At 38.5% G+C, this 15,340-nt stretch overlaps 1 protein-coding gene across 5 annotated transcripts in view; it reads right to left on the bottom strand.

The window, feature by feature from the left end:
• Window positions 1-6,723: 6,723 nt before the first annotated feature.
• Window positions 6,724-15,340, bottom strand: part of gab1 (GRB2-associated binding protein 1) — a 198,203-nt gene continuing 189,586 nt past the window's right edge. For 4 of the 5 annotated variants that reach the window (XM_080193956.1, XM_080193938.1, XM_080193964.1 and 1 more), the window contains 3 exons: window positions 12,045-12,177; window positions 9,420-9,548; window positions 6,724-8,567 (listed from right to left, as the gene is read on the bottom strand). In XM_080193956.1, coding sequence (XP_080050082.1) covers window positions 8,412-8,567; window positions 9,420-9,548; window positions 12,045-12,177 — 418 coding nt within the window. In that variant the 3' untranslated portion in view covers window positions 6,724-8,411. Of the gene's footprint in view, window positions 8,568-9,419; window positions 9,549-11,040; window positions 11,308-12,044; window positions 12,178-15,340 lie in introns of those variants that run through there. The other variant, XM_080193973.1, reaches the window with a different exon arrangement.

Consider the following 15,340-nt stretch of genomic DNA (forward strand, 5'->3'; position numbering starts at 1 on the left):
CATTTATATAGCACTTTTCATGACCTTGGGACATAGTTATGGCTAATGAAGTACTGTTGTGTAAGAAACAAGGTGGTCCATTTGTACACAGCAAGCTCCCATAAATAGTAACGTGATAGTGACCAGATTATCTGTTTTTGTGATGTTTCAGGGATAATTATTGGTCAGGTTCACATGATAACCACCCTTTTTTCAGAATAGTCTTTTATGTCTATTGGATATGTTGGCCAAACACTGGCATTTATGATAGTTCTGTACTCCCTCAGTGTGATACTGGAGTATCAGCCTTGATTTTTTTTTATGCTCAAGTTTAGAAGTGGTACATTTGGTTACATGGTTCTCTGTTGTGTTAGCTAAGTCATTAAATGTAGTGAATTGTTGAGGCCCCAGCATTGATCCTTGTGGGACACCACTAATCATTTCTGTCTGATTCAAATACATATTACTTTCCTACTCTCTCTTGAATATCTAACTCAATTGCCCAACCAGAGCAATAATTTACTGCCAGTTTAATAAGCTTCAACTTTAGTTAACAGTCTCTTATATGGAGTCTTTTCTAAAGTCTTCTGCATATACGATACATCGATAACATTTCTAGTCTATTACTTTAGGTACTTCCTCAAAAAATTAAATTAGGTTTTTCAAAAAATGACTCTTCACATATTGACTTTCTCTCATCAGCTCAAATTTCTTCTCAGCATCTCTGCCTTTAATTATAGAATCCAATAACTTACTTACAATAGATTTTAAACAAGCATGTTTAATTCACCAAATAGTCTTGATAGCAAATTTGAAGCTCAGTGGATTAAAGGGACAGTGGCTGATGGATAAGGAATTGGATACAGGACAGAAAACGGAGTAGTGGTGAATTGTTTTTAAGAATGGAGACAAACACCCAGGGCTCAGTATTAGGACTATTATGTTTTCTGATGTATATAAGTGACTTGGTATATAGTGCAGAAATTCTAAGTTTACATATAAAACAAAACTCAAATGTAGTAAACAGGAAAAGGAAGATGGTTACAGACTTTAGAAGGTAATAGACTAGTGAAATGCTCAGACACATGATGGATGAAATTTAATGCAGGGAAGTGTGAAGTGATTAATTTTTGGTAGAAAGAATAAGGTGAGGTCCTATAATCTAAATGATACAATTATAACTATGAGGTATGGGAAGAGAGCGACCTGGAAGGTACATGTACAAGGCATTGAATATTTAAAGGTAAGTTGAGAAGATCTGTTAAATAGACCTATGGAAGATTTGATATTGAGAGCAACATCAGGGAAATCATGCCAAGCCTTTATAAAACATTGTTTAGGTATCAGCTGGATATTTGCGGTCTAATTTGAGCACCACACTTTCTGAAGGATTCAAGTTATTTGAGATGCTGCAGAGATTTATTAGCATGATACCAACAACAAAGAACTTTAGTTGCATGGTAATACTGAAGAAATCCTGGAGAAACTGGGGTTATTCTTCATACAGCAGGGAAGATTCAGGGGAGATTTGATAGAGGTAGTCAAAATCATGAAGGGTGTTAATAGAGTCAATAAGAAGAAACTTTTTCCAGTGAGAAAGGGAGGTCATTAGCCACAGGATAATTGGCAAAGGAGCCAGATATGGCATGAGGAAACTCTAAAGAGTGAGTTCTTATGATCTGGAATGCACTTCCTGAAAGGGGAATGGAAGCAGATTCAGTTGTAACTTTCAAAAGGCATTGGACAAATACTTGGAAGAGAAAAGTTTACAGGTCTATGGGGAAACGAGAAAGTGGAAGTATGAAGGGCCATGTGGCTTACTTCTGTGTTCTATCATTTTATGATACCCTTCCATAGGAGTTTCAAATCAAAGCTATGTATGCACAGATTTCACATTACTTCTAATCTCGAGAGTCAAATCAGGGCTTTAGAACTGGAAGGGAAGGGGATTAAAACTTTCATCAGCATCCTGCAAGATTTTGGGAAGGGAGCATGTGAGTTATGGAGGTGGAATCGGTTTGAAAATGAGGCTATTGGTGGTTCTGATCAGAGACCTGCACTGGAGCAGGAAGAAGCTAGAAGATGGTGGTTGGAAACTGCAGTTATGGATGAAGGGGAAGATCTAGACCGGATTAGGGTCAAAAAGTGGTAACATGGAGATGGGGCCACAGAGTTTGAGGATGGGATGCATGGTAAAGTGAAGACAACTAGTCTTCTTATACACTCCTTTATGGAGGCAAAAGCTCAATCCCCATACTGACTGGCAGATGAAAGTTAGGTTCTGGAAACACAGGGTAGGTGGTGGGGTCAGAGTGCAGTCTCCCTGAAATGCCACATGGCAGGAACTTGGGAGTATGGTCCTTCTTGGGTGCAGGCACTGGGGATGCTTAAGCTCTTAACAACACCTGGGGTACTATAATGTGGCATTACTAAAATAGAACATAGGCCATTAGGCCTCTCAAGCCTGCTCTGCTATTCAACCAGATCGTGGTTGATCTTCCACCCCTATAATTTTCCTGCACTATCTCCGTAATCTGAAACTATGTCCCCTGGTAATGGACACCCGCAGCCAGGGAAACACCTTGCATCTACCCAAGAATTTTGTACCTTTAGTGAGATCACCTCTCATTCTTCTTAACTCTAGGTACAATAGGCCCAATCGCCTCAATCTTTCCTCAAAGGGCAATCCAGCCATTCTAAGAACCAATCTAATGAAACTTTGTTGCACTCCCAATGGCAAGCTCATCTTTCCTCAGGTAAGGAAACCAAACATCATGTGGGTTCTTGGACACATATATTTTAATGAATTTGTCCCATCTACAAAAGGTAACTAATTTCACTCATTAACCCAAAGTGTATTCAATACATACTCTTTTATTAAGACAGTATATGATATTTATACAATTTCTCCAGTCTAGAAAGGTTGCTGTTTCTAACCATCTATGAGACTTTGAAAAGCAATAATAATGGATATATTTTGCCAGTAGTTGCCTCCCTCACTGCCCAATGTTCCTCTTTCTTTATAACATTGCATCAGTGTGCTTCTTCTGAGCCTTCTTCGATTACCAGGTCTTAAAGTCTGCTTTACAGAGCCCTTTTTCTTTCATTGGTCCTGAGGAAATGGTTCCTCTTCCTGTCCCCGCTCCCTTTTGGGAATTCACCTTGTCTGCTGCCTGGAATACTTGTCATCAACGCTATGCTACAACCTGTCATCTGACCCAGGTTTTGAGTGGTTTCCTTTCCTTTCTTTATGCGCGGATATGCTGGGCTTCCCCCTGGGTCCAAAGAACTTAGATTGCAGAATTAAAAATCATATTTTTACTCCATTCTTAAAGTTACAAAGTCAATGCACAGTCGACTAGGTGAGCCCAAATCCATGTTTAAAGTTTAATTATGTCAAAAATAGGCTTACATTAACACAGCAAAGAAGTTACTGTGAAAATCCTTTATTCACCACCCTCCGGCACCTGTTCAGGTACACTAAGGGAGAATTTAACATAGCCAATGTATCTAACCAGCACATCTTTCTGACTGTGGGAGGAAACTGGAGCACCCAGACGAAGCCCAAGCAGATGTGGGGAGAATATGCAGACTTTGCACAATGACCCAGCCTAGGAATTGAACCCAGGTCGCTATGAGGCAGCGGTGCTAACCACTGTACCACCCATTGCTTGCTCCAACAACCAAATTCTAATTGAATTCAATTCATGGTCGCTACAAGACAGATGTACACAATCCAAGCTGACAGTAAAAAATATTGCACCCCCATCTTGGGCTTGATCTCAGCCAAAAGGCTAAAAGGAATTTGCATTGGTATAGGCTGCCTCCAGCCTGCACATGTGGAAAGTCCAAAGTCTGTCAGAAATTGAAATTCCCAACCATCCTCTCAACAGTAAGATTTCAGTTTTATAACATTCTCCACAGGTATTTCTTGTGAAAGACCACTGGTTAGCCCAACAAGGCCAAGGTGACCTTTGTCTCCTTGAACCAGATTAAGTTGACCTAACAACCCAACACAAATGTACATCAGATTGAAACAAAATTCTAAGAAAATCCATGAACGTGAGTAACTGCAATTGAACGAAAACTAATTTGTTGTAACATTAGGAAAATGAATGCTTGGCACAATGGGAATCTGCCCAAGAGATGTGTTGAGGGTCTGGTGGCTGGATTTCTTCATTTTCCTCATCCCTAACCACAGCCTAATCAAATTTATTATAATGGATTCCCAACTTTGATTGTCAGGATTCCTATTATGTCACTGCTGGGGATGAGGACAATCGTGGGAAAACTTTCCTCTGACATAAAAGGAGATTTGGGCGCCTTGCGAGATTTTTTCCACTTCCATTACCTGACCCGCCCAAGAAGAATGAGAGTGGAAACTCTTGTCCTACGTTTCTGCAGCCTATTCAGCACCAGCATCTTTGAAGATTCCATATGCAAGTAGGAGAAACACCTAACAGATCGTAAAGGAATTTGCTGTCTCAATGGATGTATTTTTTTTAGAAGAAATTGATTTGGAGTCTTAGCTCAATTTTCAGATCTTCTGCTGCATGCTTACATTGGAAGTGTATGAGGTGTGCAGATTTTCAGTCCCTTACAAACAGCTGTATTGCAGATCAATAGATTTCCAACACTGGCTCATGACTTGGTGCCTGAAAGACTGTGGTGGGGATGGGAGAGAGGATAAAAGCGTACAATTTCATTTAACAGCTTCACCAGATAAGTACCATCAACTTCTTCCATCATGTTTTTAGAGATTTCAAATTTCCTTTCAGATTCTGATTACTTAATTTACAGAATCTCTTTAAGGGGCTGACTTTTAATTTATCTCTCAATTTTTAAATTTAGTTTATTTTGGTTACCCAGAAGAACTGCACAACCTTTGATCAAAATTCTGATTAGAATAATAAAGCTGAGTAAGCTCTGGTGCCATGGTTGAGTGGGGATGGATGGATTGCTAAACTCACATTTCTGCAGCATCTCCAGCATCAGCTTTGAAGCTTCCTTATGCAGTTGGGAAAAATCATCCAACCATTCATAGAAGAATTTGTTGCCTCGGTTGGTGCTTTTAGGAAGAACATTCTGATGAAGAGTCATCGTCGTTGACCTGAAATGTTAACTTTATTTCTCTCTATAGGTACCTCCTGACTATTTCCAGCATTTTGTTTTTATTCCTTTTTTGGAAGAGATTGCCTATCTGGGTCCCAGTCCAATTTTCAGATTTCTGCTGCATTCCTGGCACATTTACTGTAGAAATGCAAGAGGGGTATGAATTTTCAGCCCAAGTCCACTCTACTATTTCCTATTAAGATGTTATGAGGATTCTGTGGTTAAAATGACTTGTAGCCCACGTTCCATTTTTACTTTTGTCTGCCTTGTGTCCAACAAGAGACATACACGCGATGGGTCGTACTTGGGCTGCTCTTGGTTGTTCGAGATTGGCCTAGTGCTTCATGTCGTTAGTGTGTGCCTAAACTGGACCAGATACTGGGCAAGATGACAGCTCAGTGACTATCACTGATTGCTGTGCAGACACATGGATTTGGGTCGGTGTCTGTGGGAGTTTGCGCATTCTCCCCGTGCTTGTGTGGGTTTTCTCTGGGTGCTCCAGTTTCCTCCCACACCCCAAAGATGTGCTGTTAGGCTGATCGGCAGTAATAAATTGTCCCTAAATTAGTTTCCCTCGATGTGGATGGCCATAAAACATTAGATAAGGGTCATGGGTGGAGGGGGGGACTGGTGGTGTTAAGATGGTGGCGCGGGCTCATTGGGCCGAAGGGCCTGTTTCCCAGGCTGTTTTGTTCTTTGTTCTTTAAGTCTTTCACACTAAGATCAAACCTCAAGTGTTTCTCCTCCACTATTCTTTTGAAAAACCAACATTTTACTTCAGGGTCTTTGATTTTTTTAACCAATATCTAGAATTTACTTGACCACTGATGCATCTTTTCATTGCTGATATTCCCAAAGATCAAGATACTAAGCACCGTAGAAGCAATCAAATTCCTCTTTCCTTCTTTAAAGATGCGCCTTAAATCCTCTCAGAGCAATCTTTTGGCCATCAGCCCAAATATCTCATAGCTTGGAATCCAATTGTATTGATAATGTTCTTATGAAGCATCTTGGGATGTTTTAATCACATTGAAAGTTCTAAATAAATATGAGATTTTGTAATTGTGGAAAGGTTTGTAGAGGGAGCTGAAGGCACAGTCAGCAATAATGGCACAATTAAAATCATGGGTGTGTAAAAGGCCAAATGGCAGAGTGCCGGGAACTGGAAAGGTTGTAGGGAAGGAAATTACAGAGATGAGGAGAGGTAAGTATATCAAAGGGTTTAAAAACAAGGAGTTTGTTGCCACAGCCAATGTAGGTCAGCAAATATGACTCAATGGGATTTGGTGCAAGTTAGGATAAGGGCATCAGAGTCTTGAATGCACCATTCTAGCCATTTGTGCACACATCAGCTGCATATCTATATCAACATTAAGCTCATTGTGGCCAATAGGGTCTGTGCACATATGAATAAGCCAGAAAGAGAACATAAAATGGCAGAGTTCACCAAATGGTTTTTTCCAACTTCACAAAATACACACTGCCTAGTTATTGAATATGAATAAACATATTAAATACCATTTGGTCCATGGTAGGGAGGTGGCTAGGGGATGAAAATTATGTGATAAATTTCAACTCATCAGGATATTTGCACAAATGAATAGAAAATAAATTCAAACACCCTGAGCAGAATATTGTCATTGATTTAATTTTACATTTACATTATGACTGACATTTCCGTAACTTGCATTAAAATACAAGTAGTGTTACTGCTTCATTATAATGAGTAACCATCACTATGTGCAATTTACATTGAGAGAAAAGATTCTTCAGCCAATATATTTATTTTAGCTACAAAGGCCGTGAGTTGGAAAACTACAAACATACACGTAAAATTGTCATTCATTCAAGATTTAATGATAAAATCTTTGATGGACTTCAACATTTTTATGCATATAGACAATTTCTGTAAATACAAATGTTAGTAACTTTTAGTACATTTACAGTTTGTAAGCACTTTATAAGTGATCTGAAGAGAAAAAGTTTCTTTTTTTATGTACAACACAATTATCACATTCCCAAGATAAGGCGGTGGTTACATTAGTGAAATGACATAAGGTGGTTCCTAGAGATGAGGGTTTCACATAACTGCTGTTATAAAGCAGCAGGTGGCATTTGTTATTAAATCTAGGTACTGCATCCCGGATCTCCAAATGCAAAAGCATTGATGCAACTATCTGTAAAATCAAAGAACTTAGAGCTGAAAGTAGGACAAAAAATTGCACAGTTTTTGCTAAAACGGAATTTGTATATTTTGAAATAAGGCTCTCAGATACAAGCACGCTAGAATTTGCCAGAAGGTACCACCTGAGCATGAAAATTAGGAGACATTTTTGTGGCATATCAAACTAGTTTTTCTCTGGATCAGTGATAAGGAATGCACGACTCTACCCTGCTGAATCTACACTCTGCAAGTTTATTTTTGAATCCAGGCATGTAAATCATATTAAAAGGAATAAAATTTCAACTTTCCAGGTTATGAACTCAACAACTGTTGAGTGAGTGTTCCTCTTCTGCATTAGCAATGACATATACACCAAAGAATGCAAAATCATTGGCATCTATGGTTCATACTGCTTTCAGATCTGGAAAGGAACTTGATGGGATTTTTGGATTTTCTTTTTGTAGATAATTATTGGTAATGGTCATCTAAAGGTCACTGCCAGCAATGTTGCTCTAGAGTTTGAATGATGTATTAGTAGTTCTACTGTAACTACTTCTGTTAAGTCTAATGGTGTCAAAAAAATTGTCTTAACTAAACCTAGCTTAAATAAACCTAGACTTTGATTTTTTTTTTAAAAAACTTGAAAATTAGTTTAGTGAGAATGTACTTTTCAGACTGGATGTTTAAAATTTTCCATTTGGACTAGAATTTTTTTTAAAAAGTGAAGTTATTTTCTACATAGGTAGGATTGACTTTTGAGGCCAGATGCCTGCAATAACTAACAGCTGGTCCTTGTACCCTAAGTAACTCTTCCAAATGGTGTTTTAAAACTGAATATTAGAGCGCTTGAAGCATCCCAAGTCCAAATGCAGTGAACATGCAGAGTCAAAGATAGTCTCCGCAGACAATGTATAAAAATCCATACAACTTGCACTTAATTAGTTATCACCTTGATTCCAATAATTTCCCCTTTCCGATGATGTATGTTGCTTGTTTGTAAAGTTTTGAGTCTCTGGCCATTAAATCACCTCTGACCGCTTTATGAACAGATTGATGGCTTACTCGCGTAGGGCACACTGGCTAGAAGGCCATTAGCGGCAGGATAGTAAAGGCATCTCAACAAGGCATGATGGTCTGTCTGAATGACGGTGTTAGGTCACTTTGCATTTTTAGCTGGGGTCTCTGACTCAGTAGACTGTCTTTCATCAGTCCATGCCTTTCTGGTGTTCTTCAGTGCAAGTGTTCTCTCTTGGTCCACCAATACATAATCTACTTTTTCATCGGCTGGTACTGTACCTGTACCATTACTTTTCTGAAATAAAACAAACAGAAGATTGCAGTACTACTCAGTTTTTACTCCAAGCAATGACCGTCTGCAAGCTCAACTATCTCAAGATGGCACTGGAGCGAGGCAGCTTCTTGTGAGCTGCCCCCAGCATACTCTCTAATTCTGTCTTTTACACTCATTCCAGGCTTTTAAAACTGTACTCTAACTCTTTTAAACACTCTAATGATGCTCTATTTCAGTCTCTTACATTCTGCACTTTCCCCTTTCCTTCTCCCCTATGTATTCTAAGAAGGGTATGCTTTGTGTTTATAGCACATAAGGAACAATACTTTTCACTGTAATCTAATATTTGTGACAATAATAAATCAAATCAATAACCAAGGAGAAACTTGGAGGAATGCAAGCCAATAAAGAATCGTATTGGTTGGATACATAACAGCATCAAAGTGGAATTATATTTTCCAAAGTCAGGCACATCTGGGTCAACACTATAATAGATCTGAAATGCCAAATTCTGTGTAAATGATCAGTTGTTCCAGCATACATGGACACTAGCCTTTAACAACAATAGTTTGTCAATGCTGTACCTCTGGATTAAAGGAAGATTTGGAATCTCTGAAATAAAACTATTATGTAGAAACTCCATAAGGTGACTTATCCAATCAAAAGCAACTCTTATAAAAAAATTGCAGAAGTCACATGTATTGGGATACAGTGAATTGCATAAGTATTATAGTCATGTTTAAATGCTCCTAGTACAATACAGCATAACTGGACAGTAGGGTTATAATGGCATTTTTGGAGCCAATTACGGATACATTTTAAACATTATGTGCAGTGGACTGCAAGCACTCATCCGTAATATATAAAGTGTACCTTTCGAGGCGGTGTTGATTTTCCAGGGTCTAGATCCAGGTCTAAGTATTCCACTTGTTGTTTGTCACCTTTAGATCTTGTTAAACTGCTTCCCCCATCACCACATTGCAGCGCTCCTTGTTTCATGGTCTGCAAAAAAGTCAATGGGTAAATGTGACATGGCCATGGGGACAAAATGTACAGATTAATATCATCAACCTTTCCCCAGTTGTTGCAATACAACAGAGAATAGGTTCCTTCTAGTGGACAAAATTGCTATTAAGGTAATTTACATTTGAAAATCTGTTTTGATTGTTAAACTTCACTTTAATCAGATCAAACACTGCGCAAATTTAGTTGTTTAATAGTGTAGTACTTGAGTATTGCTGGAAAAAGACACATTGTCGAAGCTTTTTGCCTTGCACTTATCATGACAATGTGCCAAACAAAAAGGGAACAACTTCATGAGAAAAGGGTGCTGATTGGTTGGCAAGTGTACTCTGATTGGTAAAGACATTGCCATGGAGAATGCATAACTTAATTCATGCATTCAGTTTTACAGCAATACTGAAGACAAATTTATTAAACAATTGTTGTTATCAGTGCAATAATCCAGGTTCTATGTCTGCTTGCTGATGAGGTTGCTGTAAGGCCACACAATAAAATGATTTTTTAAATCCAGTTAAAGGGAAAATGTGCCTGACAAACAGGCCCTTCTGGAATCACTATGTAGCAGGCATTTAGTCAAATGGTCGCAGGAAAATCTTTTCTTTCTTCAGCGGTACCTCTATTAACAAAGGATGGACAGAAAAAAAACTCATTCAACTAATGTAGTCAACTTCAATTGACAGTGTGGGTCTCTTAATGCCTGGTCAGAAGAGAAACACGCAAAGACTGTATGATTACCAAGGGCTGGCTGGAGAATATTATTTTGTTTTATCTTGTTTTAAGATTTTTAAAAAGTCGAGAGGCAGTATGAGATCATGTGAGGTGTATGTCATAAGACAGTTAAATTAAAATGAAAATGTGTGATCCTATTGGTTCAAAAAAGTGAGACAGAATTAATAGCAAGAACCTATATCTCTGTGTGATGTACAAATGGTAATATTGGTTTGGCTGCTGAAAGATACTTTCTGAATGCTAAGCATTCTCTGGAGGGAGGAAAACAGCAACCTGACCCACATTGATTACATGTCAGTGTTCAAAGCAGGAATCTAACTTTTCTCTTGCCCCCAGGGTGGGAAATAGTTCAGGCAAGTTCAAATGAGCTCCTCTGTATCCTATTTCAACAGGAAATTAACTGAAGTGATTAACACATGACAAATTATGATTCTGGATCGCTTACATCAGATGATAGCTGTCAGTTCACGAACTTGAAATATGTCTCATCGTATCCAGTAAGAACAGAAGCAATTGCAATAAGTCCTGCAATCTCTCTACCATTACCTGGGACTGTTTAAAAATAAAGGTACTTGCTTGACTATGTATTTCTAGCTGAAACAAAATTGCTGTTTTGAGAGTCTACACGAGCTTCTGAAGAAGAATTAATAATATTTACAGCCCCTCTAGAAGTTATTAGGCACATTACACCTTCTTGTAAGCAATTATCCAAGAGGCATTATACAGAAACACCTCACTGAAAATCATTTCTCTAAGATTCTGCACACCTGTAACATATTAACAGTGTGAACTCAACAGACTGCTCAAGAGTGGCTGACCAAAAATAACAATGCTTTACAGTGAAAACCCCTTTTCATTAAAAATACACAGTCTTACTGAAAAACAGCTGCTTACAGAGGTGAAAGCTGCGGTTCCAAAATCATCCCACCTCATCTCTTCTGTCCATTCCCATGCTGATACTTCTCGCTCAATGGGTGTGATAGGAACAGTACAATAGAAGGACTCTTCACTGAAAAGAAATGAAGGGACAGAAAAGAAAGGAAATGGTAAACTTAAAGAAAGGAGAAACCAGAGCAAGTAGAAAGCTTCAGAAAACTCCAAGGAAAAGCCACGATGTGGAATAGCACAGACCTGAGAGGAAAAGAAATAAAAGTAGATGGGAAAACAATACAAAAAATAGTATTAGAAGATGACAGTACTGGAAAAGGCAACACAGGCATTTTGATGACTTAAGGGGAGCTTGAATAAAAAATAAGACAGCTTCTAATATAAATCATAAAAGGAATCAAAGTAAAAGGAGCAATTGAAGAGAAATACAAACCAAATGAGAGAATTCACAGATATAGGAGGAGTCCTTCCAAGTGTATTATTCCAATCTGAGAACATAATGACAAATCCAATCCCATTTTGCAAAAGGTAAGATACAGATTATCACAACTTACCCAAATGCAGCATTTACAGACAGCCAGATAACTAACACCTCAACTTTTCTTTAGTAACACTAAAGTAGCTATCCAGTGATACTATGTACATTTTTAATCAGAAATGGAACTTCTTTTTAAACAAGATGTTTCATGAGAAGAATCAAATCAACCTATGTTAAAATCAGGATGATCACCACTGTTGCAAGTTTTAATGGTGAATGCTTCAAAATACTCTACCTACATTGCACTATATTTTGTTTCTCTGCTGAGACTGTGATATGATAATGCTACATGAAAATCGATGAATCGGAAGGTTACATACTGGATCATCTGTGGAAGGAGCAGACTCCATGGCCACGTAGTTCTCTTCACTATCCTCCTGTGAGTCAGTGCTGGAAGCAGTGCTGTGTATGGAAGCTGGTCGGGGATTGACAGGAAACCTGGAGTGGCTGATTCTTAGGGATTATTGGGGAAGGAAAAGAAGCAAGAATCCAAACAATTACACTTTATGATCTTCCCATATACACGATCAGCATTTGCAAAGTATAAAACTGTACGTGAGGCAGTGGACCGAACCGAAGACTCATGGACAAACCACAAATTATACTCAACTCAGGACATGATAAAAATCATGCCAAGTTAATTAATAAAATATATTGTGTAAATGAGCTTAAAAGCAGAGATAAATCCAAGTTTGTCCTATGTCCAATTTTATTGATGTACAGAACGTTTGGAACAATTTTTTCCAAATTAATTTTCCAAGTAAAACAGCTTTTGGTAATTAGGATCAAATGTGAATTCATGTAAAATGAAGAAAAAATGACAATCATATAGGATATAAATTGAAAATAAGTGACTAGGAGCCATGGAACAGATCATTAGCCCCCAAATACGTTTTTAACTGGAGTTATGTCCAATGTCACAAAAAATGTTTAGATAGTATCCAGTTTCTTGAGATTAATCTACTTTCACTAGAGGTAGGCAAATAATCCCAATAATAGGGCAGGTGTGAATGTCCAATTCTTAAATGGAATTAAATTGATTTAATCTGCTCAAAATGAATGAAAATACTTATGTTCAAATGGAAGTCGTGGTTTCATGCCTTGATGCAGAAAGGTTGGTGCATAATTTTCGCTAGCTATTCAATGTGGTTCTGGGGGAGTACTGCACTATCGAAGGATGTCTTTACAATGTGATGCTAAATTCAGGTCCTTTCTGTCCCTCTTTGTGGAGGGAATGTTCCACATCACTATTCAAACGAAGAGGGTACTTGTCCTATTGTGCTGACTTACATTAATCCGTTAACCAACATTATTAAAACACATGATTTGTTAATTTCTTTCAATGCTGTTTGTGTAACCTTGTTGTGTATCCTAGTTGCTCCATTTCCCTACATTTAAACAATTGACTACGTTTCAAATATATCTTATTGACTTGCAAGAGCTATGGAGCATTTGGTCATGAAAGGTGCTAAAGTAAGTGCAAGTACTTTCTTTCATTTTAACATAAAACAGTGCAAAAAGATTTTTAATTTCTAGCATCAGTTAACAGAACAAGAATATGTTGAGGCATAACCATTATTTTTCCAAACACCTGAGAAAACAAGACTATCAATTTTACCAAAAATGTTCAAATACTGGGACCTTATCTGTTGCAAGATAAAGGTTCCAGTGTATTGCATCAAAGAGTGTTAAGGGTACATGGCTCTGTACTAAATGCTGCATCAGCTGCTCTGGAAATGAAAAATGATGGTGTTTAAATTGTCATCAGATTGCCTTTGTGCACCACCCAATGGTCAGCTCAAGAACAGCACAGCCAGAAGTCTTTCTGCTGATTACCCTTCTGAAAGTGGTTTATGATCCAATCAGAAAACAAGGAGCTAGAAGATAAGGATGGCAGAAAACAAAAGACGGTCCATTTGCTGCGCACATTTCTTGCATGCTCCTTTTGCTTTACAGGTAAAGGAAAGTTGCCCAGTTTTAACACGAGAGATTCTCATGTTGAGAGATGCAAAAGGCTTGTTATCATAGAAGATAGGGATTGCATGCAACACAACAAATTTGCAACTCATCTGGAATTTAAATTATGGGGGTAAATTTAAGCACGTCTGACTTCTAAAATATTTTCTGGATGTGGACACCACTCAAAAATTTAGTGTATAAACATGATTTTAGATGTATTCTTTCAGGGGATGTGGGCATTGCTACTAAAGCCAGCATTTATTGTCCATCCCTAATTGCCCTCTGGAGGGTGGTGGTGAGTTTTCTTCTTGAATATTGCAGTCCATCTAGTGTAGGTACATTTCAGTGTTGTTAAGAAAGGAATTCCAGGGTTTTTGATCCAGTGACATTGAAGGAATGGAGATACATTTTCCAAGTCAGGAAGATATGTGGTTTGATGGGGAACTTGCTGGGGGTGGTGTTCTTAATCATTTGTGCCCTTGTCCTTATAAATGCAGAAGTCACAGTTTTAGAAGGTGCTGTCAAAGAAGCCATGGTGAGTTGCTGCAGCGCATATTGTAGATGGCAAACACTTGTCAACATGCATAGGTGGTAGGAGTGAATACTTTAGGTGGTGGATGGGGTACCAATCAATCGAGTTGCTTTGTACTGGATGGTGTTGAGTTTCTTGACTGTTGTTGGAGCTATATTCATTCAGGCAAATGGAGAGTATTCCATTACACTCCTGACTTGTGCTTTGTAGATGGTGGACAGACTTTGGGGAGTCAGGTGATGAATTATGTGCTGCAGAATTCCCATCCTCTGAGCTGTTCTTGTAGCGCAGTATTTATATGGTTACAGATCAATTATCAACATCCTGGGGAGTTGGAGTTGGGGGGAAGTGGGAAGACACCATGCACCAGAAAATGAACTGGACCTGCCATATAAATATTGTGCATACACACACCAGTCTGCTTTGGAACTCTCATGCAGCTCCTTCACTGTCACTATGTCAAAATCCTGGAACTTCCTTCCTGACAGCACTATGGGTGTTCCTACAACACATGATTCAAGGCGGCAGCTCACCACCAACTTCTCAGGGGCAACAAATGCTGACCCTGCCAATGATGCCTACATCCCCTGAATGAAAATGTTTTTAAAAAGGCATAGCTAAACTTCTGGTCACTGGTAAGATCAAGGATGTTAATAGTGAGGGATTCAGTGATTGTAATGCCATTCAATGTCATGGGGAGATGGTAAGAATCTCTCTTGTTACAGACTGTCATTGCCTGGCACCGTTACACAAATGTTATTTGCCATTTAACAGCTGAAGCCTGAATGCTGTTCAGGTCTTGCTGCTTGTGCATATGGATTACTTTTATATCCAGGAGTTGCAAATGGTGCAGTGAACATCTCCACTTCTGACCTTAGGATGATAGGAAGGTAATTGATAAAAGCACCTGAGTATGGTTGGGTCTAGGATATTGCTTTAAGAAACTCCTGTGTCCTGGGACTGAAATAATTGACTTCTAACAACTACAACCCTCTTCTTGTCTGCTCAATATGACTTCAACAGTGACAAGCTCTCCCTCCAATTCGTATCAAAACTGATCCAAAGATTTCTAAGGATTTATAATTATACCCATACAACTAGTTTATCTTTCAGTCATAGTTAGCT

The sequence above is a fragment of the Carcharhinus amblyrhynchos genome, chromosome 1 (assembly GCF_965287045.1).
Source record: "Carcharhinus amblyrhynchos chromosome 1, sCarAmb.v2.hapA, whole genome shotgun sequence".
Taxonomy (NCBI): domain Eukaryota; kingdom Metazoa; phylum Chordata; class Chondrichthyes; order Carcharhiniformes; family Carcharhinidae; genus Carcharhinus; species Carcharhinus amblyrhynchos.